This window comes from Polyodon spathula, chromosome 8 (assembly GCF_017654505.1).
Source record: "Polyodon spathula isolate WHYD16114869_AA chromosome 8, ASM1765450v1, whole genome shotgun sequence".
Lineage (NCBI taxonomy): Eukaryota > Metazoa > Chordata > Actinopteri > Acipenseriformes > Polyodontidae > Polyodon > Polyodon spathula.
Genome location: NC_054541.1, coordinates 34,449 through 61,535, shown reverse-complemented (window position 1 = coordinate 61,535; position 27,087 = coordinate 34,449). Strand labels below are relative to the sequence as shown.

General features: G+C 38.3%; 1 protein-coding gene and 1 long non-coding RNA gene across 7 annotated transcripts in view; one reads left to right on the top strand and one right to left on the bottom strand.

Moving 5' to 3' along the window:
- Window positions 1–7,118: 7,118 nt before the first annotated feature.
- Window positions 7,119–22,692, bottom strand: LOC121319168 (hydroperoxide isomerase ALOXE3-like). The gene is made up of 14 exons (XM_041256350.1): window positions 22,424–22,692; window positions 22,074–22,275; window positions 20,573–20,654; window positions 19,154–19,276; window positions 17,548–17,651; window positions 16,406–16,575; window positions 15,783–15,926; window positions 13,923–14,126; window positions 13,134–13,220; window positions 10,939–11,108; window positions 9,388–9,509; window positions 9,021–9,121; window positions 8,419–8,589; window positions 7,119–7,890 (listed from the first exon to the last, which is right to left on the bottom strand). The coding sequence occupies exons 1-14, from the start codon at window positions 22,565–22,567 to the stop codon at window positions 7,711–7,713; spliced, it is 2,004 nt and encodes a 667-aa protein (XP_041112284.1). The 5' UTR covers window positions 22,568–22,692; the 3' UTR covers window positions 7,119–7,710.
- Window positions 17,668–27,087, top strand: part of LOC121319179 — a 38,039-nt gene continuing 28,619 nt past the window's right edge. The window contains exons 1-2 of one of the 6 annotated variants that reach the window (XR_005950672.1): window positions 17,668–18,280; window positions 26,954–27,065. This is a non-coding gene — a long non-coding RNA (uncharacterized LOC121319179). The remainder of the gene's footprint in view (window positions 18,281–26,953; window positions 27,066–27,087) is intronic. The other 5 variants (XR_005950673.1, XR_005950670.1, XR_005950671.1 and 2 more) reach the window with 5 other exon arrangements.

Here is a 27,087-nt window from a genome sequence, read left to right as displayed (position 1 = left end):
AATATGGACGAATCAGTGAGAAAATGTGTTTAATATTTTTTTATTGCATTACAATACAATTGATATACATCTTGCTTTGACCGCGAATTGCTATCCCACGTCTCCCAAGAATAACAATCTATAAACGTGATACTGCTGCATATAAATTCGAGAACGTTTTAATGAATGTCGCCTATTGTCAAACTATTTAAAACACAACACATAACTTTCCAATTATATTTATGCTGTTTTACACCATATATACAGTGGTTTGCAAAAGTATTCAGACCCCTAACCAATTCTTTCATATTACTGAATTACAAATGCTACATTGAAATTTCGTTCTGTTTACTATTTTTAAACACTGAAACTCAGAATCAATTATTGTAAGGTGATGTTGGTTTTATGTTGCAAAATATTTTTAAGAAAAATAAAAAAACTGAAATATCTTGCTTGCATAAGTATTGAACCCCGTGCTGTGGAAGCTCCCAGTCTGCACCGATGAAAGAACTTGCCCAAATAGGACACAATTACCTTATCATTGGCCTCCAACTGTGAACCATTAAAGTTGCTGTCACATTTTCTGCATAAAAACCCCATTGTTGAAGGATCATTGGTAAGGCTGTGAATGTGAAGGAAAATGAAGACCAAAGAGCATTCTACAGAAGTTAGAGATAAAGTAATACAAATGCATAGATTAGGGAAAGGGTACAAAATAATATCCAAGTGTTTGGATATCCCAGTAAGCACAGTTGTATCAATAATTAGGAAGTGGAAGCTGCATCACACCACCCAGGCACTGCGAAGAAAAGGCCGTCCCTCAAAACTCAGCGCTCAAACAAGAAGGAGACTTGTGAGAGAAGCCACATAGAGGCCAACAATCACTTTGAAGGAGCTACAGAGTTCAATGGCGGGGAGTGGAGTAATGGTGCACCAGTCAACCATATCAAGAGCTCTGCATAACACTGGCCTGTATGGGAGGGTGGCAAGAAAGAAGCCGTTACTCAAAAAGTACCATCTGAAAGCACGTCTGGAGTTTGCCAGAAAGCATGAGAGTGACCCAGCTGCGATGTGGGAAAAGGTTTTGTGGTCAGATGAGACCAAGATAGAGTTTTTTGGCCAAAACTCGAAGCGCTATGTGTGGCGCAAACCTAACACTGCCCATGCCTCAAGACACACCATCCCTACAGTGAAGTATGGTGGTGGCATCATCATGCTGTGGGGATGCTTCTCATCAGCAGGGACTGGGCATCTTGATACAATTGAAGGAAGAATGGATGGAGCAAAATACAGGAAAATACTCCAAGAGAATCTGCTTCAGTCCGCTAAAAAACTGAAGCTTGGGAGGAAATTCACCTTTCAGCAGGACAATGATCCCAAGCACAAGGCCAAAGCAACATTGGAGTGGCTCAAGAACAAAAAGGTGAATGTCCTACAGTGGCCCAATCAAAGTCTGGATCTCAATCCCATTGAGAATCTGTGGCACTATTTGAAAATTGCAGTCCAAAAGCATCAACCAGCCAACCTGAACAACCTGGAGCAAATCTGCCAAGAAGAATGGGCCAAAATCAGTCCGACACTGTGTGCAAAGCTGGTACATACTTACCCCAGGTTGGCGGTTTTCTGAGTTTCGCAATAAAACGCGTCCCTCTCGCTTTCTACCGAGATGAGTTTCTAGAAGTGGTCATCATATTGTACTTTTTTTCCTTTGTAACACCCCCAACTTATGATCTGTTCGGTCGTGTTCAAAGACTTAAAGCTGTTATTGCAGCGAAAGGTGGCTCTACCAAGTATTAACATGTGGGGGTTGAATACTAATACAAGCAAGATATTTCAGTTTTTTTTTTTTTTTTTCTTAAAAATATTTCAATATTTCAAGATAAAACCAATGTCACCTTACAATAATTGATTTTGAGTTTAAGTGTTTTACAATAAAATATCGAACAGAACAAAATTTCAATGTACCATTTGTAATTCAGTAATGAGAGAATTGGTCAGGGGTCTGAATACTTTTGCAAGGCACTGTATATATTTCAGGGTGACACAGCAATGCCTTAATACTTGTTTTTCTGTGTCGGTTCAGATTGTAATATAGCTGTGTCACAAAGACGGCTGTAGTGGGTGACGTCAGACCAGAAACAGGAACCAACACAGAATAAACAGAGAGGTGGAGTTTGGTGAAGCTGAGCGCTTGTTTTTGTTCATCATTTAATATTGAAACAGACAGAAAGTAAAAGGTTGAAAGAGAACCAGAACACAGGAAACGGCACTTTAGCCAAAATAAATATACAAACAAAATGGACTCCACAGACAAACACGGTGAGCTGCTATTATTTACTATAACTATGACTATTACCTCTGTCTCCAACCCTGTTCACCACTCACCGAACACACAACCCTGAGTGAGTGAAAACATGCAGCTTTTATGCAGCTGTACCGAGACTCGATTGCTAATCAATCATTCAATTTGAGTCTCGGTAAAACTGCACGTGAATTAATGAAGTGCAATTCTCCATGCTCACTTATTATTACATTTTACCTGCACGTGAAGTGCTGTGCAATCTTCGTGCCTAAATACAAATATACATTTTAAACACTCGTGTTACATAGACCATATTTATATCCCGTGTACCAATGACTATACACCAGCATTAACACACAACATGCAACATACAACACAGAAATATACACGGATGGGGCAACATTGCCACAAGCTGTCATTAAACACCAGAAGGCGATGCATAAGAATATTGTTTCAACAGTAGTTTTCATCGTCATCCAAACGCACAAGTATCATCATCTCATCTCTGGTGTGATGTCACGCATATGGGACAGGACAAACGAAAAGCGTGATGACGTGGGAATTTAGGTTCAGATTGGGCTTAGACCCTTCGCTTCAAAACCCTATGCTTAGATAGGTCCGACATGGATTTGAACATTCAGATCCCTTTCTGCCATTCCTACAGTATAGCTCTGCCGTGACTGACCTCCCTGGGCATAGAATGGATATCGACACTTTGCACGGCAAGATCAACTCGATCAAGAGACGGAAGGAACTCACAAGGCGTAACACAGGCACTGTTTATACTAGCAACCTAAACAACGTACCTGGAACCTTGCCAGGCTTCCGTGCTGCCCACATAAGATGCAGCACATGGTGCACTTACTGCATCATATAGGATGGAACATTTTTTATAATTTATGTGCCACAGGGTTACGTCATTTGTTTGCTTCACATGAAGCAGTGGTCATTTGAATCACCTGAAGTAGTGAATCCCTGAATCCCTGACTGATCCGGAGCCTCAATGAGCTCCTGTGGATGATTTGAAGTCTAATTGATGCAATGAACCCTGTGCATGATTTGAAGCCTCAATGAAGCAATGACCCTCATGAATGATTTGAATCCCCTCTCCAAAACTCACAGGCATTATATTAGCACAGCATTAATGGCTCTTAGTTCAGTGTATCGTTGGTGTCTCTCAGATGGCTAGATTATTACAGAAAAAAAAGCATATTACATATATATGATGCAAACCGATCGGAAGCCTCCATGACCTCCTATGGACGATTTGAAGCCTAATTGATGCTTTGCCTCACTAAGCTAATAGAGGCACCACGGATCCCACGATCATAACACAAACATCAGCAATATATACATTTCATTTTTTTAATGCTTTACAGTGTAACTGTGTTTTTTCAATAGTATAGCAATTTGATATTGATACCTTTACATTTATTTTGTTTATGTATCACAACACTTCTTTGAGAAAGGTTTGAAAACACATTTTATTAACAATTCTTTCCGGAAAACATCTCAAATATTCATTACATTTATTTTTATAATAATTAAACTGATAATACTATGTAACACAATTTTTGTTCCTGGGTAGTAAGTGTTATTTCCTAATTGCTTATGCCTCAAAAGTATAGAAAATGGCTATTATTCCCCACAAACTTTGCTTTTGTGACCAGGATAGTGATATTTCAAAATATCACTATTTCCAATGAGAAAACGGGCGGATTTGTGTCTTTTCATTCACATAAAGTCAGAAAAAAAACAACATATGAATCCAAATTAACATGTATTTATACTAAAGTAATACAAAAATGACTACAAAAGATTTAGAAGTGAGTAGTTTTTCGAGATTTACGATTATGCTGTAAATTTATTTGGATTCATATGTTGTTTTTTTCTGACTTTATGTGAATGAAAAGACACAAATCCGCCCTTTTTCCCATTGGAAATAGTGATATTTTGAAATATCACTGTCCTGGTCACAAAAGCAAAGTTTGTGGGGAATAATAGCCATTTTCTATACTTTTGAGGCATAAGCAATTAGGAAATAACACTTACTACCCAGGAACAAAACAAACAAAAAAAAAAATGTTACACGGTGTGTAGCAGGGAGAGATCTGTGCTGACTCTGCTGGCGTGTTCACAGTACTGCAGGAAGAGGGCGGCAGTCTTCCAACAACCGCCTGTGAGTCATGGCAGTGACACGGGGAGGTGGGAAGGTAGGTGTGTGGACTTTCCCCCTCTCTGAATGGCTGAGAGGCGAGTCTTGGCAGATTGCTAGCCCTATAAAAAATGCTCTGCTGTTTCCTCAGGTCTGCCCACTTAGACGCGCCGAGAGTGCGGAAGCTCTGATCCAGGACTGGGAATCAGCCGAAACAAAGAGAGTTTCACAACGAGACAGAGAGAGCGGGGAACCCTTGGGCAGACCCTGGCGTATTGTAAAAGAGCAGGCTAGTTAGCCTACAGAGTAGGACGGTGATCCGGGTCGCACGGGTAGCGGTGACCGGGATAACGCTGCCGAGTGCAGCACCTTTTATTTGTAGTTTTATTACTGTTTTATTTTCCCTTGTTCTTTTCGTTTTCTGTTTTCATTATTATTTCTTTGAGCACCTGCGAGTGCACTTGCTGTTCGCTTACCAGCTGTGGTATTTCCATGGTGCTGTCTATCATCGTTGATAGGCAGCCCACGGTCAACAGTGCCCTCTGCCGGAAAAAGCAAGAACTGTTCTCAAATACAACTGGGCACCTGGGTGGTGTTTTCAATTACACCTGTCTGTCTCCTAGTCAGTGAATTACCCACACCCCTTCCACACGGTGTAATAATTAAAATCCCCCAATTTCACATTGTATTAGCCAGCATATATATATATATATACAGTACTGTGCAAAAGTTTTAGGCAGGTGTACTGTGCAAAAAGGCAGCTGTAAAAAATGTAAGAATGCTTTCAAAAATAGACATGTTAATAGATTATATTTATCAATTAACAAAATGCAAACTGAGTGAACAAAAGAAAAATCTACATCAAATCAATATGTGGTGTGACCACCCTTTGCCTTCAAAACAGCATCAGTTCTTCTAAGTACACTTGCACACAGTTTTTGAAGGAACTTGGCAGGTAGGTTGGCCCAAACACCTTGGAGAACTAACCACAGTTCTTCTGTGGATTTAGGCAGGCTCAGTTGCTTCTCTCTCTTCATGTAATCCCAGACAGACTCGATGATGTTGAGATCAGGGCTCTGTGGGGGCCATACCATCACTTCCAGGACTCCTTGTTCTTCTTTACGCTGAAGATAGCTCTTAATGACTTTCGCTGTATGTTTGGGGTTGTTGTCATGCTGCAGAATAAATTTGGGGCCGATGAGATGCCTCCCTGATGGTATTGCATGGTGGATAAGTATGTGCCTGTACTTCTCAGCAGTGAGGAGACCATTAATTCTGACCAAATCCCCAACTCCATTTGCAGAAATGCAGTCCTTTGCAAGGAACCTCCACCATGCTTCACTGTTGCCTGCAGACACTCATTCGTGTACCACTCTCCAGCCCTTCGGCGAACAAACTGCCTTCTGCTACAGCCAAATATTTCAAATTTTGACTCATCAGTCCAGAGCACCTGCTGCCATTTTTCTGCACCCCAGTTCCTGTGTTTTCGTGCATAGTAGAGTCGCTTGGCTTTGTTTCCACGTCGGAGGTATGGCTTTTTGGCCGCAAGTCTTCCATGAAGGCCACTTCTGACCAGACTTCTCCAGACAGTAGATGGGTGTACCAGGGTCCCACTGTTTTCTGCCAATTCTGAGCTGATGGCATTGCTGGACATCTTCCGATTGCGAAGGGAAGTAAGCATGATGTGTCTTTCATCTGCTGCAGTAAGTTTCCTTGGCCGACCACTGCGTCTACGGTCCTCAACGTTGCCCGTTTCTTTGTGCTTCTTCAAAAGAGTTTGGACAGCACATCTGGAAACCCCTGTCTGCCTTGAAATTTCTGCCTGGGAGAGACCTTGCTGATGCAGTATAACTACCTTGTGTCTTGTTGCTGTGCTCAGTCTTGCCATGGTGTATGACTTTTGACAGTAAACTGTCTTCAGCAACCTCACCTTGTTAGCTGAGTTTGGCTGTTCCTCACCCAGTTTTATTCCTCCTACACAGCTGTATCTGTTTCAGTTAATGATTGTGTTTCAATTGATGATCATTAGCACCTGTTTGATATAGTTGTTTAATCATACACCTGACTATATGCCTACAGAATCCTTGATTAGTATAATTGTTTAATCACACCTGCCTAAAACTTTTGCACAGTACTGTATATATATATATATATATATATATATATATATATATATATATATATATATATATATATATATATTTAAGAAAGATTAATTGAAATTTATTTAAAATGCAATTTGACAAACAGTACATTCTTCCTTCCAGTTCTAGCCTACATCAATGAAGCATTATTGATTTGTAGTAAAGCATTGTATTCATAGTTTGTCTTCTTTTGTAAATATACCATCAAAATGTTTCAATAGTGCACCTACAACACCATCAGCAAGATTTTGCTCTGTGAGCGTGCGTGACTGAATACCTTGAGCGTCTGCAACGTAGAAGTACTGCTGTTTGTGTCACACGATGTATTGCTTCATGCGAACCAATTGAACCTTCACTTCACAGCACTGTTTGCTTCAAATGGTTCAAGACGGATCGAAGAGGGTGAGGCTTTGTACCCATCACCCATGTTTTCATCTTGGACCTTTATTTTTTTCACCTTTATCACAGATCTTGGTAGATGTGCATTCTGCAATCAGTTTCCTAATTAAATCCTGTATGTGTAATAATGAAACAATAATCGATTGAGAATTCTTTATTATTCAAAAGCAAGAAGCAAATGCAACTTCAGATATAATTAAAGACCTGCAGGGGCATAGGCCAGTACATAGTAATATATCTGCATTGAGAAAACTTTATTTTTAATAGTTGATTTATAACATACAATAGGTAAATTTCAAAACAAGTAAAAACCCTAATCCTAACCTTAATTAATCACAAATAAGCCTGAGAAGCGAGCCAGTAAAGGATCCACCAAGTAAAGCACATTAAACATGTTACTAATGCACCTTACTCCTTTATTAACCAGCCACAGATAATGCTCATATGGGGAGAGGAAACTCAATGAACCCCAGATTATAGGTCTCAAGGTTTTCTCTTGAACATTAATTTTTGTTTTGTTTCAATAAAGGTTTGTTCATTAGTATTGGACAACAGATGATTTAGCATAAATGGTTAGACTAAAACAAAAGCCATGAATGATTATGGATTTGAGGCATTTCATTTGATTTCTTATTCCTCCCCATATTCAGATTTAAGAGAAAATATCAAAACAGATGGATCCCCAAGACAGTGAATACGGGTGGAGTTGTTCAGTTTTTACTCTGGCTTATTTATATAGCCACACTGTTCTCCATGAGTGATGGACGCATGTAGATGTATTCTTTTTCAATGCCTTCATTACGATGGACTATTTCATTGTCAATCGTGTCCAGAGCCTTCTGGAATTCTGAAATCAGATCTGTGGGTTCCTTCTCTGTGAAGCGTTTTTCCGGGTAGCACCCCAGTTTAACCTGTAAAAGAGAGGGTGCTCATTACAATGACATGAATTACATTACTACCAGGCCTGCAACTTGTTTACTTATGTTAACTACCACATGGGACTCTATTCTGTAAGTGAAGCAAACCTCTAAGAATGATGCAAAGCCACTTCGATTCTTGACCCCAGAAAATCTGCACGATTGCAGTGGGTGCAAAGAGACGTTCAATTGATTCTGTAAACATGATTTAGCACTCATCGTGCACCACTGCGATAAAGCTTGGTATCGGTACTAATTTTGAGGTGTGGCGTTGTTAACATACAATGCTAAATTATCCTTTATGCTTTACTATGCCTGTGTACAATCAATAATTTCATATTAAATACAATCCCTGGTTTTATGACTCAAGTTATTTTTAATGGAAAAGATAACGGGAATCTGTTATCTTAGATACACAAAGTAGCTGAGGAGAATCCTAATCGTATCTGCTAAGCTCATACGTGTATTATTCCATGTCACTGCGGGGGAATGCTTGTTAATATTATAAAAAGTGAAACTCACAAAGTCACTAGACGGGCGGGTGAGCAGCCATACAGCAGCCAGAGAGCTGACGGTGCTGTTGATATCCGCAATGCTTTCCAGGATGTCAGCCCTGGTGGTCTCCCCCTTCTTGGTGGGAGGAGGGTGTCGCAGGGTGGGACAGGCATTGGGCATCCAGGCACAAAAGTCAAACTGAGGGATGCAGTGTATGGTAGGATTATTTCACTAGTTCTATACATGCGGGGCCTCCTGTATAAACTTCTTTGAACTCCTGTATCTGAAATCTGTCCAGCACTACTGGTGAAAATGATACAAGTTACCAATGTGGAAAAGATGGTTATAAGCTGGCTATAAGTGTAATACAACTGAATGTATGTCATACAATATGTAATTTAGTTCAATATTTTCTGCTGTTTCTCTCCAAATGTCACGCTACCACAAACAAGCCTAACCAGGAACCTTTCACAGCCACTCACTTACAGCATATCCAGTCATTAATAAGGGTGTGCAGGATTCAGATTTGAAAATGTGCGCTTGCATGTCACAGGAATACAGGACCAAACCAGAAGTGAGGGTAAAAACAAGAAAGCAGCAGAATTTAGAATGTTTAGCTCAGAGCTCACCTGTCCATTGTTGACTGCATTGTGCTGCGCCGAACAGGTAAATAGGACCATGGTCAGAAACTTGTTCAGGTCATTAACAGTGCTGAATGAGTCTGGAATACCTGTAAGAGATGTTGCAAACACTAACTTCATCATTATCAAAAGTGATGCTCTGCTAGGGATGACAGCACTAAAAAAAACACATTTGAAAGAAAATCTGATTGAATGAAAACCTGCTAAACCAGTATTCCAACCTCACGATGCACATGTATACACATACCGGATCTTATTACTTTCACTACATTTAACTTTTCATTCTTAGAAGAGGGAAATAAATAATCTATTGCCCACTGCTGCTTAGGTACTGATAAACTGAACAATATCTCACCAGACTCTTTCCTTCCCTGGAAGCCCTCAAAAAAGATAGCTTTTATCCAGCTCTGCAGCTCTGTGTCTTCACACACATCACTGTCATTTGGGTAGTAATGGTGAAGCAGGCCCTTCACAAACCTAACAGGAAGAAAATAATAACCAGTAAGTCCAATTGATCCAATTATGTAATCGAGGGCAAAGCTGGAACAAAAGCCAGGAAGGACCGGAATTGCCCACCCCTGCCCTATTTGCATATATATATATATAATTTGAGACATGTGCTTTGGACTTTATGGGCCTGTTCATGCAATATTCAGCATTTTGTGAAAGGGAAACCTACACACGGAAATGAATGGGGCTGCATGTCAATAGTTAAAATGAAATGGATATATACCTGTTCATATGAAATTCAGCAATTACATTTAAAACCAATATGTTTCACATTAACAGGGAATGTATACATTCAATAAAACTGTGGTGGTTTCAGTGTTTAACTTCGGTTTAACCAAAATGCAGATGAGGTAACACTGATATTCGTAGTGCTGGTCATGTTGTCACTTACGAAGATTGGCCGAGCGGGGCTTAACCCATAGCTGTGTTTGTGCTTCTCATCTGAGTGAAACTCTCCAATTTCATGTGTTCATCCAATATGAGTGACAGAATCTCGCACATGGGGGAATGGCGGTGTAAAAAATGCACACAGCACATGACACAGAGAAGAAAAGATGAAGAGGAAGGAGAAAGCGGGAGCAGCTTTAGAAAACATACCAAAACAAAAAAAAGATGAGTGAGCCAGGGCCATGGAACAGACAAACCCCCCCTCCCACAGGCAAACAAATAAACAAATAAATAGATCCGTCTCTTGTCCAGATCTCGCTTATATTGCATGAACAGGCTCGTGTAAATAATGTGTATATGTTTCGTTTCGTCTGGCAGGGAAGTTGTTATTACAAGCCTATTCTCAGTATATGTTTCGTTTTGTCTGGCAGGGAAGTTGTTATTACAAGCCTATTCTCAGTATATGTTTTGTTTTGTCTGGCAGGGAAGTTGTTATTACAAGCCTATTCTCAGTATGTTTCGTTTTGTCTGGCAGGGAAGTTGTTATTACAAGCCTATTCTCGGTATATGTTTCGTTTTGTCTGGCAGGGAAGTTGTTATTACAAGCCTATTCTCAGTACATGTTTTGTTTTGTCTGGCAGGGAAGTTGTTATTACAAGCCTATTCTCAGTATATGTTTCGTTTTTTCTGGCAGGGAAGTTGTTATTACAAGCCTATTCTCAGTATATGTTTCATTTTGTCTGGCAGGGAAGTTGTTATTACAAGCCTATTCTCAGTTGTTGCTGGCTTGGTGTTGATGATACATTTTTCATTTTGGACTGTTTTGGTCTTAAGAGTCTTTATTAACCATGCAGATATCCTTGAGTGAACAGTCAGTAGAAAGGGTTAAGAATGAAGATCACAGTATAGTAACACACAGATAAAAGGTTGTTTATATGCACATTAGCAGGGTGAAGATAATGGCTGCATGTTTACATATCTCAGGTGTACAGTTTGCTGGCAGTCTCACCCGCTGATCGCAGCCCACAGTTTAAGGCCATCGTCTCTGTAGTAATAACCGGGTATGTCTTGAAGCCCACGAGCTGTAATGTCGTCTGGCAGACAGAGGGAGCTATAGGTCAGGGATGCTTGAGCTTTCTGCAACACTATGAGCTTTCCTTTTCCTCCAGTGCTGAATCCCTAGTTCAGAATTAAATCATGTTCAAAACAATTACATTACTGTAGTTTTATTTTTTTTCATACATTTTCTCAGGTATTTATTCTCAGTTTAGGGCTGCATTTATCAGTTTTTGCTATAAAAACACATTACACTGGAAAGACCTCAATTTGCTATGCGTTCCAGAGGTTGCCATGTGGTAAATTGCGCTCTGCTTTCTTGCATTTTCAGTGTTCATTTGAATTATTTAGTGCAGATTTTAAATTATGTATGCTGACAGTGCAGAAAGGTTCCCTGGCATGCTCTCCTGTACTGATTGCTGGTTTGTGTGTTTGTGCATTTTCCTTTTAATACAATTTAAAATTAAGATTTTGTACACAACAACAGTCTGGAGAATTTTTAGTTAACCAGTTTGATACTGTAGGTGTGGGAAAAAACCCGACCAACAAAATTACTGGATGTAAAAAGACATAACTACGGTGGCCCGAAAGGGCAAGGGGAACATTTTAAAAAAGTGTTGCGCAAAACTAAAAAAGTAGTGCGCAACATTTCCGAGAATAGTGGAGAAACTTAAAAACAAGTGTGCCGGAAATAAAAACGACAATGACTTCCGGCACACTTTTTCATTTAACCACTTTTTTTAAATGTTCACCTTGCCCTTCAGGGCCACCGTACAGAACAGACATTCCTGATTATTTTCCTGATAACTCTACCCCCACAAGGTGGCAGGAAAGTTGCAGCTATTCTCTGTGTTCCATCAAGAACAAGGCAGATTCATTTTTCCAGTTGCATGCCTTGACTACCTTTTCCAAAGCGAGGCAGTGGGATGCAATTTGGATCATTGCATGAGGTGAACAGAAAGGACAAGGATGATACGAGTGCTTACACTCAGACCTACACATATTTAATAATGATATTAAAACACAATGATAGTATTAATATTATGATATTACTGTTTAGTTTTTTTTCTTTGATGTGAATTATAGGGCATGCAATTGATGCGTTTCATACATAAACATCACTGGCAGGCATCTGTCTGCATTTTATTTCTCAACATTTACTTAACGGACGATAGATGCCTGCTGGAACGGCGCAGCACCGACTGTGAATCAAATTTAAAATCAATCCACGCAAGCGATGGCTTATTCATTCTGATTTGTCTAAATGAAAGTTCACATCTATTGGGTGTACTAAACACAGACACAATAGACCGATCCCAGCTGCCAATCAAGTCCTGCAATTTAGCCAATGGCATTCAGCCCTGAGGAACATGTGACACTTTAGGCAAACGGCGGCCATTTTCTCAGACATCGCCCAGCGCTGGGATTGGTGTATTGTGGTCTAAATTTGTTTTATTATCCACCAAAACCAGCCAATCAGTAGCTTGCACAAGCTCTGTCACATCAGCCACACAGCCTGTCAGCTCAACTAGCATAGAGCTCAGACAGCATGTTTCAACAACAAATCAGGACATGAACACACTTCACTAATATTGCTCCAGGTACCTGGCACTTTCCAGAGCTCCGAGTTATTCCTTTAATAAATTTAGTTATTTTTTTCTCTAATCAAATACATGATTCTTTACAAACAACAGATTGGTTTTCAGGACTCAGTGGAAGGGTAAAAGGGGAGATTTAAGGAGAGAATCTTAGAAACAACATTTATAAATCTTTGAGATACAAGTTGCATCTTTGCTCTAACCTGTCTGTATGCTGAAGCTGTGATTACAAAGGGCTAGCCATTTATATTCAAAACTTTACAAAGGGATAGCCATGTACATTCAAAACTTTACAAAGGGCTAGCCATGTACATTCAAAACTTTTAGCCATGTACATTCAAAACTTTTCAAAGGGCTAGCCATGTATTTTTTTTGTATATTCAAAACTTTACAAAGGGCTAGCCATGTACATTCAAAACTTTTTAAAACAAGTCAATTTTTTTTTTTTTGGTTCTGACACAGCTACATATGTTTGCTTTAAATCTGCTGTTGGTAAGTGTTAATGTGCATGCGCTGCATATACAATGGATCTGCAACAACAGAGTCTGACCTTGTCAAAGATTCCACCCGGACCCAACAGTTGATTCCTTGCCATGATATTGATCTGCAGAGTGTATCGCATGTGGGGAGTCAGGAGCTATGAAATAAAACAGAGATGCATGCATTTTTAAAATGCTGTCTGAAGTCAATATTGGCACACTGTACAAACACAAACACTAATTGGTGAAATCAGTGGGGTCTATTTAAATGACCTAAACTAGCGGGTGGCAACCTTGGCACTTCCAAACCATTCCATTGCAAGATTTCGTTTCAACCAGATCCAAAATTATTTAATCGACCCTGTTGGAGGTCAACTCGGTAATTAAGGATCTCGTTAATACAAAGTCCTGCAATGGAATGAATTGGTGATGCCAAGTTTGCCCTGTCCCTGACCCAAACAATTGCAGACCTTAAAGAGCAAGTAGCGGGTTTCAATACACATTATACGGGCCCGACTTTCCCTGGGCATTTGTGCAGAAGCATGTGCAGAAGCAAAGTTGTGGGCAACGCACACACAGCTGTGCGCGGCGTGCAAATCTGCCAGCTCACGTTATTTTCCCCATTAGGACAATCAGTAGTTGCTTCCCAATGAAATTTTGAGGGTTAGAACTCAGTAAATCATATGGTAATGAAGCATTTACATACAGAATTGGTCAATTTAGCACTACAATGCCAATACAACTGCAGACATAATGTCTGGTATTGTAGATCTGGGGAAATGAAATAATAACGACAGTAATACTAAAAACAATAATGCAGTAATGGTGGATGTTTCTCTTCAGTAGAAATGCATGGGTACCTTGCACAGCGGGTGCACCGAGGGCAGCTCTCTGAACGTCGCCATGCAGAACACCTCTGCCATCAGGTGAGTCCTCAGCAGATGAGTCACCAGCTCAAAATAGTTGAAGTCTGCACTGCGCACATAGATCTTTGCCAGCAGCCAGTCTTCTTCATTGTCGTTGGGTAAAAAGATTGGGTTTTCCAGGTCTTCCGTCTGCTTCAGCTAGAATCGGAGTAAAAATCAGGGTTGGGGTCAATTCCGAATGTGTTGGTAAACTCCAATTCAATTCAAGAATTGGAATTGAAACAATCTTCAGGATACAGAATTGGAATTTAAATTGGAATGAAAGGAAATTGAATATAATTACATGAAATGTCATTCATTTTAGAAAGTGAAATGCCACATTTATTTTACACTATATACTTTATACTGTTATATTATATCACTGTAAACAATACTGATTGCAATAGCATTAATATATCATTTCGAATACTGTATCTTAAGCATGGCTCAAAGCTTTCAAGTAATCAAGCACACCTGAATGAATAGTACACCCGAGTAATGAATTGCCTTGTATAATACTTGCCTATGATATAATAATAATATATAATATAAGGCAAGTCATTACTCTTCATTCAGGTCTGCTTGATTATATGCATTCTGGGTAATGTGTTTTTTTTTTTTTTATTTAATAACATAGGAGTGAAGAACTAAAGGATTAAATAAAGGATGAATAAAGAAAAACAAATAATTAAGGACCGCTGTAGCTCTTAAACATCTCATTACAACAATGCAAAAAAAGAAGTTTTGAAAGCTTTGAGCCATGCTTAAGATACAGTATTCGAAATGATATATTAATGCTATTGCAATCAGTATTGTTTACAGTGATATAATATAACAGTATAAAAGATATACTGTAAAATAAATGTGGCATTTCACTTTTTAAAATGAATGGAATTTCATGGAATTAAATTCAATTTCTTTACATTCCAATTCAAATTCCAATTCTGTATCCTGAAGATTTTTTCAATTCCAATTCCAATTCTTGAATTCAATTGAAATTTACCAACAAATTCCAATTCCATTCAGAACTGACCCCAACCCTGATAAAAATAGATTAATAAAGGGTGTAACAAGCACGATGTAATCCATACTATTTTGTTCCCCATAGATCTATGAGAACTTGTATGTTCCACTAACTTTGTAATCAGATAAACACAGCACTGGCAGCACTTCATTTTAAAAAAAGGACACTATTAACAGCACTTTTCTATTTCATAACTGAGTTAATAAGAAGCAGCTGAGCAACTGGGTTGATTGTTACAGGTTGTTAAATTCAACGGAATGAGGCAATGTGCTGGTATGGGTAATTCACACAGCTGCAACATGCTGCTTCAACGCTGGGTCTGAGCTTTGCCAAGTCACCAGTGTAAAAGGGGCAGACAATGAACAAGCAATGGAGTGGGAAAATAAACTTGTTTTATGATTGCAATGTTTATTTTCTGTAAAACAATGTGCTTCACTTGTATTAAGAAAGTGATTGGATTATTCGTTATTTCTTTAGAGCAGGTGTGCAGATCGTGTTTCCATGCTCTTTGCAGAAAGAAATGTTTCAAACAAACGCACAGAAAATCCTAATTCCACACTGTTATGTAGTTTGGGGTGTTTGTGTGGAATGAACGATGCATTACCATAGCTTCTCTAGTTAGCTGTATAACAATGCAATCTATATGTATAAAATGTAGCCAACTCCAATTATTTTGACAGTTTTATTAATTTCAGTCACAAATGCAATATTAGTTTTAAAAAGTTTTTTGTATTGAGCACATAACAGCCTGGCACCAGCTGTCTAATACATACAAGTATGCAGTAGGGTACCTGGATGGCAATGGGTTTCAGCTTGTTGTGGGGATCCTTGTACAGCAGGCATAGCGGAGCAGGAATATATTGAGTATGTCCATTAATTATATTGGCTGGGACATCCTCCAGCAGCTGATAGTCCACCAGAAAGATATTCCCCTTCTGAGAAAAACATAGAAATATGATTCAATTTCAATGGCTTCTTGTGAATGTGAATTCTGGAATGAAAATGTGTTATTTTATAGACAGAAAGAGTGAGATGAAATCTCAAAATGATTGAAACAATAAAATACTGTATTATTTAACAGATACTATAATTGAATCACAGTGATGTGTACGGTGCTGTAATATCTTTTTTATCTTTTACTTGTGCCTTGCAAGACTTAACCCATCTCCAGTTAGCATTAATCTTCCTACTCAATGTTAACTGAGGTATAGTAATCCAAGATTACTGCAAATCCAGGTCTGTGAAACCAGCCTTAAAAGTTTACTTTGTCTCCCCTGCCCAAAACTTAACAATAAGCTAAGGAGGCAAGAAATACTTTAAAGGGATTTATCTATTAATGAACACAATGCAGGCTGCCACACAGGCACTAAAATACATCAAACTAGAGGGGTGGGTTAGGGAGTGCAGTGCTGACCTCCATTTCCTCCTGCAGGGAGTTGGACTCCAGGAATCCACTGACCATGTGATTGGTGACCGGGAAGTTTGCAGGGATCTGTTTGCACTGTTTGATCAGTATAGGGTTGGTGCCGTTTAGATACTGGTACCCAAAAAAGTCGTCTTCCTCCCAGTGATCATGCACACACGCTGGATTGACAACAATGCACAATTTAGACTCATCTTTATTCCGAGATTTTACTAGCTAACCATAAAACAGTAAATAATACTCTGAGTGCATAGTATGAAAATACACACATCTACAATAATATTCATAACAAAAAGAGTAAACTACCAAGCTTCAAAGTGAGGACAGAGTGAGGTTTGAATGGCCCGGGCTCCAACACCCCCAGTGTTAGTGTTAGTTGAATCTCTGTGATGTGATTAAGGGTCTTGTTTTTTTTTTTTTTTTTTAAATGTATTTTATATGACGGTGTGACAGAAATACAGTGAGTTCTGGTGATAAATGAGGTAAAACAAAGATACAGTATAAATACAGTATAATTGTAAATCTCGAAAAACTACTCACTTCTAAATCTTTTGTAGTCATCTTTGTATTACTTTAGTATAAATACATGTTAATTTGGATTCATATGTTGTTTTTTTCCGACTTTATGTGAACGAAAAAGACACACATTTGCCCATTTTCCCATTGGAAATAGTGATATTTTGAAATATCACTGTCCTGGACACAAAAGCAAAGTTTGTGGGGAATAATAGCCATTTTCTATACTTTTGAGGCATAAGCAATTAGGAAATAACACTTACTACCCAGGAACAAAAATTGTGTTACATAGTGTTATTTGACGGTCACCAGACCTGGAAACGAGAATAAACACGAATTCACAGAAATATCGTTGTCTGCCTATCACTCCTGCACCGCATCACTGCTACACCTGTTCCCTTTACCAGCCACTTTGCCACAGACGGTTTTATTGAATAAAGTTTGGTTAAAAATGTCAGTAATCTTACTGGTAACCGTTACTGTTGCTTAAGAGGATGATCTCATTGTGTTGCCTCAGGTACAACAGCAACACAAATGCAAATACGCATTTGAAAATTAGTGCCGTTTCTTTATACCTAATGACTATTTTCAATGAAATGGAAATAAACAGGGATTACCTGACACATTTGTCTTGAATACATTGAAGTATATCTCAATATGTTCCACGGATTTCCAGGTATCAGAACAATCACAGCATTCCAACATCTTCAGCGATGCAATACTGGTGAAATAAACAGGATAGAAGACGACACTTAGAAGGAAATCACTAAAATCATTTAACTAATTTACATTCGTTATCAAGGAAAATAAAGATTGTGAATTTTTATTTAAATCCTGTCCGTAATGTGTGCAAAAATGATGTGATCACGTGACACACAAAACCTAAGAAACTGAAATCATGAAGTCAGTTCAACATAAAAACATTCCCCTACTATTTCATTTTACTATATTTGAAATGATTAATATTTCACATAATGAACGGTAGCTTACTGTACCTTGTAATGATCCTGTTATTGGTCTCTGAGCCTTTAAGCGCGTCACACAACCTGATGACGTCACTCTTTTGACACTATGCTGTTTCCAGGCTGGAGTGTGTTCAGCAGCATCATGGAGGTTAGCAGTCACAGACGTGTCTTTAGGAGAATCCGATACCGTGGCCCGGTTTGGTTGTTAAAGTGACTGCTCCTCTGATATGTACGTTGGGGAGGGGAGCCGTGGGACCTGGCTGTGAATTATCTAAATCCTACCAGCTAATAAATGTGCTGTGCTTGTGCCTCATCATAGTCGACTCACTTCTTCTACGCTCCCGACGGCAGTTGGCAGCTATTCAGCGTTGCAACCTTCATACCGGTAAGTGTCATCTAGACATGCTGCCTTTCTTTAAGAAGAGCTGGACTAATCCCGTTTCACATTCAGCGAACGAGGCCGCGGAAACTTTCCCGGGATTAAAACGCAACGAAAATTCCAAACTAAATATCCTGGGAACAAAACAAGCATTTTCCGTCTTCGAAAAGGCGCTATTGTGCGGTGGAAGAGGAGGAGTGCTTTGATATCGCCCGACCAGATCTACAGGTTTCCTTCCAAAATTCGCATGACAGAATTTTATAGACAACTTTCTCAAACTTATCGAAAACTATCGCGTATTAAACAAAAAAGTAACAATAAATTAACAACCACCACCCTGAGATTGCAAACACACAAAACATGAATAATTGACAGTAGAAATGAAATATTATTATATGTATTATCAGGATACTATTATTATGATTTATAAAATGGGGTGGGAGCTATCTGCATACTGATTGGCTGACAGGCCAATTGAATTATTCCATAATAACGAATGAGAAAAAGTGCCAGCAACGAACAACATCCAGATATTGTTCCAATAAGACATGGCATTTGAAACCATTGCGTGGCGTGTGGATTGCTCTCACTTTAAATTGTATTTTTGTGAGACAAGCAGTTTCCTTGGTTAGGGTTTAAGCAACGTGAATCTATATACCGTGGATATTTTTTAACAAAAGAAAAAGTACTGATAGGACATTTATTGAATTATCCAGAGCTGAATGGAATTCCTTTTGCTTCTAGTAGAATAGGCTCCTTCCATTCCCATCGCAATCTTCGACTACTAATTACACGGTCACTACAGCACTCCCTTCATCTCCTCCTTCTGGATCCGATTCCATTTTTAATAAACAAACAAGTAAATAATAAATGTCTTACGCTTGGGCTCCTGTAAACATGAATTCAGTGTTTTTGGTGAATAGAAATGTCATCTCCGGCGGCAATTTGGATGGGTCCGTGATAGCCACACATTTCGGGAGGCCGCCTCCATAGGTCATCCAACTGCGTCGCAATGAACAAGAAACCCGAAGTTAGAAAAAAAAAATAACAACACAGATCCGGACAGTAAAGAACACAGTTCAGTGTAAATGCATAACAAGACTGTGTGTTAGCTAAATAATGAGCACACCCATTTCATGAAGACAGACAATATGACGCTGGTCTCATGTTTGCTTTTCTTTAATATTTAAAATTCTGATCCTTGGTATTCAGTACATGAATATACATTTCTACTTTAACATCTAATTATAAAATGCAATATGTAATAATTAGGCTGTCCAATCGAGATATTCCCATGTGTACATATTAAATGTATAATATATATATATATAGATATAGCTTATCGATATATATATATATATATATATATATATATATATATATATATAAATATACCTCTATGGATAGAACTACTGTGACTACATATGATGTATATTGATTTATGTTGTAAAGTACTGGCAAAGGAAAATCAAAGAATCTGATTTGAATCTTACAATTTGGAGCTAAGACTTTATTGTTATACATTAATTAGCTTTAATGCTTATTTACATAAAGACATTTAAATAATTAGGAAAATATTGAATACATTTTAAGTGATATAATCCCAAATTTGCCTAGATTTAATGCTTATTTACATAAAGTAACATACCTAAAACATTTTCTATGCCTTTAAATGTTAAGCATACTTGATTGAATTAGACTTGAGGAGAATTTTTATGTGTCAGCAAAAAGTTAATACATATCTTGAAATCATAAAAACATAAAACATATGTGTTACATATACCAGTGAATGCCTATCTAAGGGTTGGAACAAACCTTTTAAAACTATCAAGCTAGTTTTTAAAATAGTTTATTGATTGCTCATGGTGTTGAACAGTAAGGATCTATACTCGGCAGTCAACGCGTGATCCCGCAATTCTAAATACGTGACAATTTAAAATACATTTTAATGTCTATTTTAAATAAATTTTAAAAAATAAAATAATGTATTTTGTGAAATACATGAAATTAGCCATTCTTGGTATATTACCAATATATTTCCAAAGAATAAATATATAGTAATATATTTTTATTATTATATATATATATATATATATATATATATATATATATATATATATATATATATATATACCATTAAAAATATATTTTAAAATCTATTATTTTTTTCACATGGTGGTCTCTCCTCCTTGTGTATATTGCCCATACTCAGAAAAATGTCCAGAATCGCTCTGATTATTTATTTGTACCCTGTGCTTTGCACAGCCCTATTTGATTTCCAGTTCATTCACCACCTACCTCAATTGGCCCCTTTGGCGGTCCAGCTCATGCTGTCTGTTGTCCTTCAGGATATCAAGCGTATCTTCATTGATTTTCTTTGCTGAAATTCAAGGGGAAAATAATTAAGGACCTTCTTAAGTAATGGCAAAATCTTTAAAATATGCAGCTCAATTGCAGCCAAAAATCTGAGAAGTCTGTAGTTCTAGTGCCTTCTTATTAAGGTAAAAGGACAGGTCCTGATTAGGGCAAAGGCAAACACGTGTATAATGCTAATCACATCTTACACAACTGCACATTCTCAGAAAACAAAACACAAAATCAGCAATATGAAAATGTATCTATTTAAACATTATTAATGCTTTTTCAAGCTTTTCTTCCCTTCCTCTTCTGTTGTTTCATCAACTTCTACCTCATGTACGATTGTGGCACTATTATTTTTCAAGATAGCTGACCCACAGATTGCGTGCGGATTGCATTTCAAACAGATTGTGCTAATTTGTCAGATACTGCCAGATATGGTCTACAGCACTGACAAACTTACTTTTCTTAAAGCTTGCATACCTTTTTTTTTGTTTGCTGTACTATACTGAACATGTGTGACTATGGCAAGCCGTTTTAACATTTAATCCTTAATTCTTGATCTCAACAATTCAATTCTTGATCTCAACAATTCAATTCTTGATCTCAACAATTCAATTCTTGATCTCAACAATTCATGCAAGCTGTTTTAACATTTATTCCTCAATTGCAGCCAATGTAACCGACAGAAACAAAACTTCAAAACAGTGCATAGATTGATCGTGGCAAACTGACTGGATTATACTCAGGGCTTGAAATTTTCTGTGTTTATTTTCCATCTCTCTACCTCCCTTTAAACCTTAATCAACAGTTAAGTCTCAAAACTAAATGACATTGTTTAAATTACAGGGAGAAAACTCACTATAAGAAACTAACGCAATGGAAGTTAATAAGCTGAGCCAGACCGAAATGCAGGTTCCAATAGAATCAGGTGAGATCAATGCATGTCAGTTTGTTAACTGTAAGGGGGACAACTTCACTGAGCTATGCCCTGGGCATGTGGTTATTATAGCGTAACCAACACCCTGTCATGGCTTATTGCTTACATATAAATAGTGTTCCGCTTTTTCAGTTTTTATATTTGATCGCGTGATGTCCCTTAAACACATTTTGAGCCGACTCGCTTTCTTAATCAAACTCTTAATTACTCAAGGACGTTGCTTCTATTTACCCTCATATATCTTGACTGAGTTAACAAACGACATTGTGCATTGATCTCACCTGATTCTATTTGAACCTGCATTTCCTTCTGGCTTCAGTCTATTCATTGCTGAATTCAGCTTGTTCACTTCCACTGCATTAGTTTTTAGTAGTGCATTTGTTTTCTCCTGCTAGTAGACGTGTCTTGCTGACAGCAGCTGTAATTGATAAATTGATCACCTCAAGAAGATTCGTGAATATGTCAGGTGTCCAACAATGTTGTAACAATAATAAGACTTACCTTCTCCTTCTCTCAGTTCAAGGCACATATCTCCTGCCAACCATGTATAACAAGGGAAGCAGTATTTCTTTCCACTACAGTCCTCCTCCACAGTCACCTCCGAACAGAACCAGTTATCTTCAAATAAATATTTGCCCTTTTCCAGTCTGATCAGCACAATATCGCCCAATTTTACATTGCAATGTATGGGGTAATTCCTAATCTGCAAACAAAAACACACACTGGATTAGAACTGGTTGTGTTATCACTATTTATAGTTAGTTATTAAGTAATTACTGATAGTCAATATGATAATTTAAGAAACATCCCCGGCCATGGCGCACATTATTTAAATAACAAAGGCTACTCACAGATCCAAGAGCGAAAAAGCTGTCTAGCTTTTCTTTCCCACTTTCACCGCTGGTGCCGATCAAGGTGATATAGATGTAATTTATGGTGTCAGCATAAAGCCTGTTACCTGTAGTTACTGAAACTGTGTAAGTATAGATTGTCATGTTATTGTTTGTTTTTTCTTAAAATATATTCAATTAAAATTAAACAAAATAACTCAGTGCTATTTTCATCAGAAGCAGCAGAGAAGACCTGTTAATGTTGCAGAGAATAGTTTAAGATCACTGTGGAATGGGCTGTTTTATAAAGGGCTTTGTGACATCATTTTTAACACAACAGGTGTGGCTAAAACAGCTGTTTCTATTTTTTTTTGGCAATGAGTATACAGAAGAGAAAAAAAAAACTTTTTCTTATCCAAGTTTAATGTAGTACTTTTATATATCAGTTTATATGCATCATACTACAATTATTGTCACTTCAGTATATATGAAATGCGTGAGTTTAATATATTAACAACAATATTTATCACATAGTGTATGGCATGCAAGAAACATGTTATAAATATAAAATGTGTAAATGTCAAACTGTTCATATATGTTTGTTGTATTTTACACAAGTTATGCTAATTTTATAATCTCTAAAGCAGGGGTCTTCAAACATCTTTAGATCATGCCCCCCTTTGGCCAAAAAACAGAAAGTCAAAGAGACAGCTATCAAAAACCTACAAAAGATGTACAGGTCAGCAAAAACAACCTTCCCAACTGCAGAAATCAAAGTGCCACTAGTGAACTTCTCATGAGCACTCGACATGCAGGCCCAACAGAACTTGGAAGAACTAAACAGATTCATCTCCGCCAACCTACCACACATACCACTTGTGACGGGTCAACTGTGTCTGACCACCAGGACAGATTCTGTATCTGCTGGTCAATAGTAGAGCCCCCCCCCCCCCCCCCCCCCCCCCCCCCCCCACACCCCCCCCCCCCCCCCCCCCCCCCCCCCCCCCCCCCCCCCCCCCCCCCCCCCCCACACACACACACACACACCACCCCCCCCCCCCCCCACACACACACACAGACTCGCACGCACACACACACACACACACACACACACACAACACCCCCCCCTCCCCCCCCCCACACACACACACAGCTTGCACACACACTCACACATACAGTCTGCTGGTGAATTTCAGCTTTAAAAAACTGCAATTGTTTTTTGTTCCAGCATCAATTTCCATTTGGAAACAAGTTCATGTTTCTTCTCTTCTCCCCTCTTGTGTTTTCACATGTTTCTGAATAGACTGAAACATTTTTGCCTGCTCAACTTCAAAAGACTGTTTAGTCAAAACCAACTCAGTAGTAATTCTTTCCATTCTACTGTCAGTGTTGAATAATCTTTTAGCAAAATCCTCCTGCAGCTCTTTTTTACAAACATTGATAGGATTTAACAAGACTTGCACATCATTACTGCTTATCCAAGTTTCAGGCAACTGTACAGTTTGAGAGGGTATATTTACAGCAACAGCATCCACATCAACAGCTGATTGCTCCGGTACCTTAACACTCACACCTGCAACAGCCGTGTCTGCTCGGAGGAGCAAACTGCTATCACCTGCAGCAGCTAGCGCTAGGGTATCAGATAATACAACAGCATCATCAGCATTACTACTAGGACTGGATTCAAGACGTAAACCTGGCATTGGATTTACAGCTTTATATACCCCGAGGGGATTTAATAGCAGTTTTATTTTGTAAAACAACAGGTGTTCTTTTTAACCGATTCATTGTGTTTAACACATACAAAACAATCCAAACAATAATTCAAAGGACGCCCCGGCCCTTCGTGGCCACCGATATGTGACGGGTGAACTGTGTCTGACCAGCCGGACACATTCTGTATTTCCTGGTCAATAGCACAGCCCCCACACACACATGTATACATATATATGTAACCCTGTCGAGTTTTCATTTGTCTTTAACACACATCATACAGGGATCTGGGGTTCTTTTCAGGGTCGCGGTTTTTTCACCAAAAATAGGAAGAAAGAAGGGTTGAAGAGAGATAATACAGGGGGAGGGTACAATTGAATAGTGTGGGGAAAGATAGAAATACAAGATGTGTGAATAATCTTATTCAGAGCAAGAGGGTGGTGGCAGCCTCTGTAAGAAACAGATACACATTATCATCCAGGCCCTGCCGCCTCCACACGCTACACCACATCTTGACAGATAAGTTCAATTCAACACATTCTATGCTTAATACAAAACACAGTGTGGTACTTCATCAACAATAACACAAATCTTTGTTATATCACGTGAAATTATACACACCTGCTATCTCACTTTTCAGGGTTCCAATCTGAGCAACAGGTGCTCCTCAGTACAGCTCTCTCCATCCAGAGATTTTCGCGCTCTGACGAATACGTTCTGATGCAAACTCTCTTAACTCGGAGCATACACTGGAGAAACAGGCAACACTATACGAGTAGGACAAACACAACACATCTGTAATATCAAACACAAAAATAACACAAATAAAGGTAATTTGCAGTTAATTGAAACTCCCATCCCTCAGTGTGTGAAACACAATTAAGCATTCACTACTCGCCACACCATTTTCAAGAACAAATGAACGTATGATTTACCTCCACATTGAAAACATTTACACCCCACTTTGTTTGTAGCTTTAGGTATGCAACTTTGTTGCAACTGATTAATTTTGGCTGATCCAGTGCTACTGAAAGGGACCTGATGCCATTCCGTTTCTCTTGGCTGTCACAATGTTACCTCTGCAGAACACATTTGTGACAAACTGACACATGCAGATTTTCTTTCTACCTTTGAGGTTAAGCACTTAATTAAACTAAATACTCTGTTAATTGGACCATTTAACGACTACTCCCAGTTCAGAAGGTATTGGTGATTTAAAGAGCCACTGGAACCCTTCTGGATAGCAGCCCTGCAGGAACAGTATGGGACACCCCTGGATGAGAAGCACACACTTTGATCCAGGGTATTTAAATATACTAATCCTGTCAATATGTATTACATATGCACATTATCTTACTAACCCAGTATTAGCAGCATACATAATTTTCAGACAGTATTTTTGCACAGTATGGGAAGATGTCAAAAACTGATATGGTTAGAAAGTGTAAGAAGAGACAAGGCTTTCCAACAAGGATTTATTAGAAAAATAAACCTTATTTGGCAGACGCCTTTATCTGAAGCGACTTACATTTTTTACCCATTCTACAGCTGGGTGTGTAAGTGTAGCAATCCGAGTGAAATCCACTTGCTCAAGGTTTTATCAGCAGCAGCAGCAGCAGCAATGCCCCACCCGGGATTCACACCCACACCCTTACAGTTACGAGTCCAGAGCCATAACCACATACAAGCCATGTCTCTCCCAAGTATAATAACTTTTAATAAAATAACACCTGCTTAACAATCGGGGAAATGGAAACATTTATAACCAAATATCTAAATAACTAAACACATCCATGGCATTATCACTTAATACTTCAGCATTAGGTGTGATCAATTTTGATCAATTTTTAGAAGCATGGCTCATACATCTAGAACATTAGGTTTTTACTGGAAAATAGAGTCCAGTTAGGCAGATAGTTGCAACAACTATGAACAAGAAATATTAATAACAACATGAAAGCTCTCCTGTGAAACGATTAGAAAAGCAGGCATTGTATACATTAAATGTGTTGCTTATGTCATTCTAATAAATAATAATAATATTATATTAATAATAATAATAATAATAATAATAATAATAATAATAATAATAATAATAATAATAATAGTATTAATTATTATTATTATTAACTACTGCATTTATTTTCAATTATTAAGGTCCTGTACCATTTGTTTTCTTTTTGCTTTGGCACATTGTATGCATCTGAATAACTGAACAAAACTGAGTAAAACGTGAGCATGCTTTGGTTAGTACTAATGTGTTGGTCACATTATCATGACATGGTATGAAGGATCCCTAAGAGGCAATTGAGAATCAAACAGAAATTACAGTGCATCTCAAACCTTGGTAAGGGCTTCCACAGAAGCCAGAAGAAAGACTCCACAATCAAAGGATTGGTCCATTGAGAACACTACAAGAACAATAATAAAAATGTAAATGGATGTGCAAGCATTGTAAGAATGTGGTATGCGTAAGCAGGCAGTGGATCCTAAGCATTGCACTATTGCTAAGGGTATCCCATGCAGAACAACAGCAGTATCACGTTGTTTAAATAGCGTATGTGCAATGAAACAAAAAACAAAGTAACTTAATACAAAATATGTGCCTCAACTGCAATCCACTGGGTGATCATCTTGTCCTCCAGGCATCTGAAATGTCATTAAAATAAATGCAATACATTAACCCCTACATTCAAACATTTTTTTTTTGCGTTAACTGGTGAAGAAATCACCACAACATGACTTATCGTTCAATCACAGGTTTGTTAATGCTGTGGTCAACATTTAAACTGTCAAACCAGTTCTGTCAAAACCTCATTTTTATCATTTCTGTTTCAGATGTTCACGGTAGTGGCCCTGCAAGTTTGTGGGCATACAGCAATGCAAATCGAAACTGTTCCTCTGCTGTGCTGTCCAACAAATGCCAGCATACAGGTCTGTTTACATATGAGTAAGTACAATCAATTGTTAAA

Bases quoted from the DNA above. Each gene is read 5' to 3' on its own strand.
- LOC121319168 (XM_041256350.1), bottom strand. From the start codon at position 22,567: ATGACAATCTATACTTACACAGTTTCAGTAACTACAGGTAACAGGCTT. The intron at 14,127-15,782 runs GTACCCTACTGC...CTCCGATTCTAG, and splicing joins TGAAACCCATTGCCATCCAG to CTGAAGCAGACGGAAGACCT. The intron at 8,590-9,020 runs GTGAGCTCTGAG...TGCATCCCTCAG, and splicing joins ATGCAGTCAACAATGGACAG to TTTGACTTTTGTGCCTGGAT.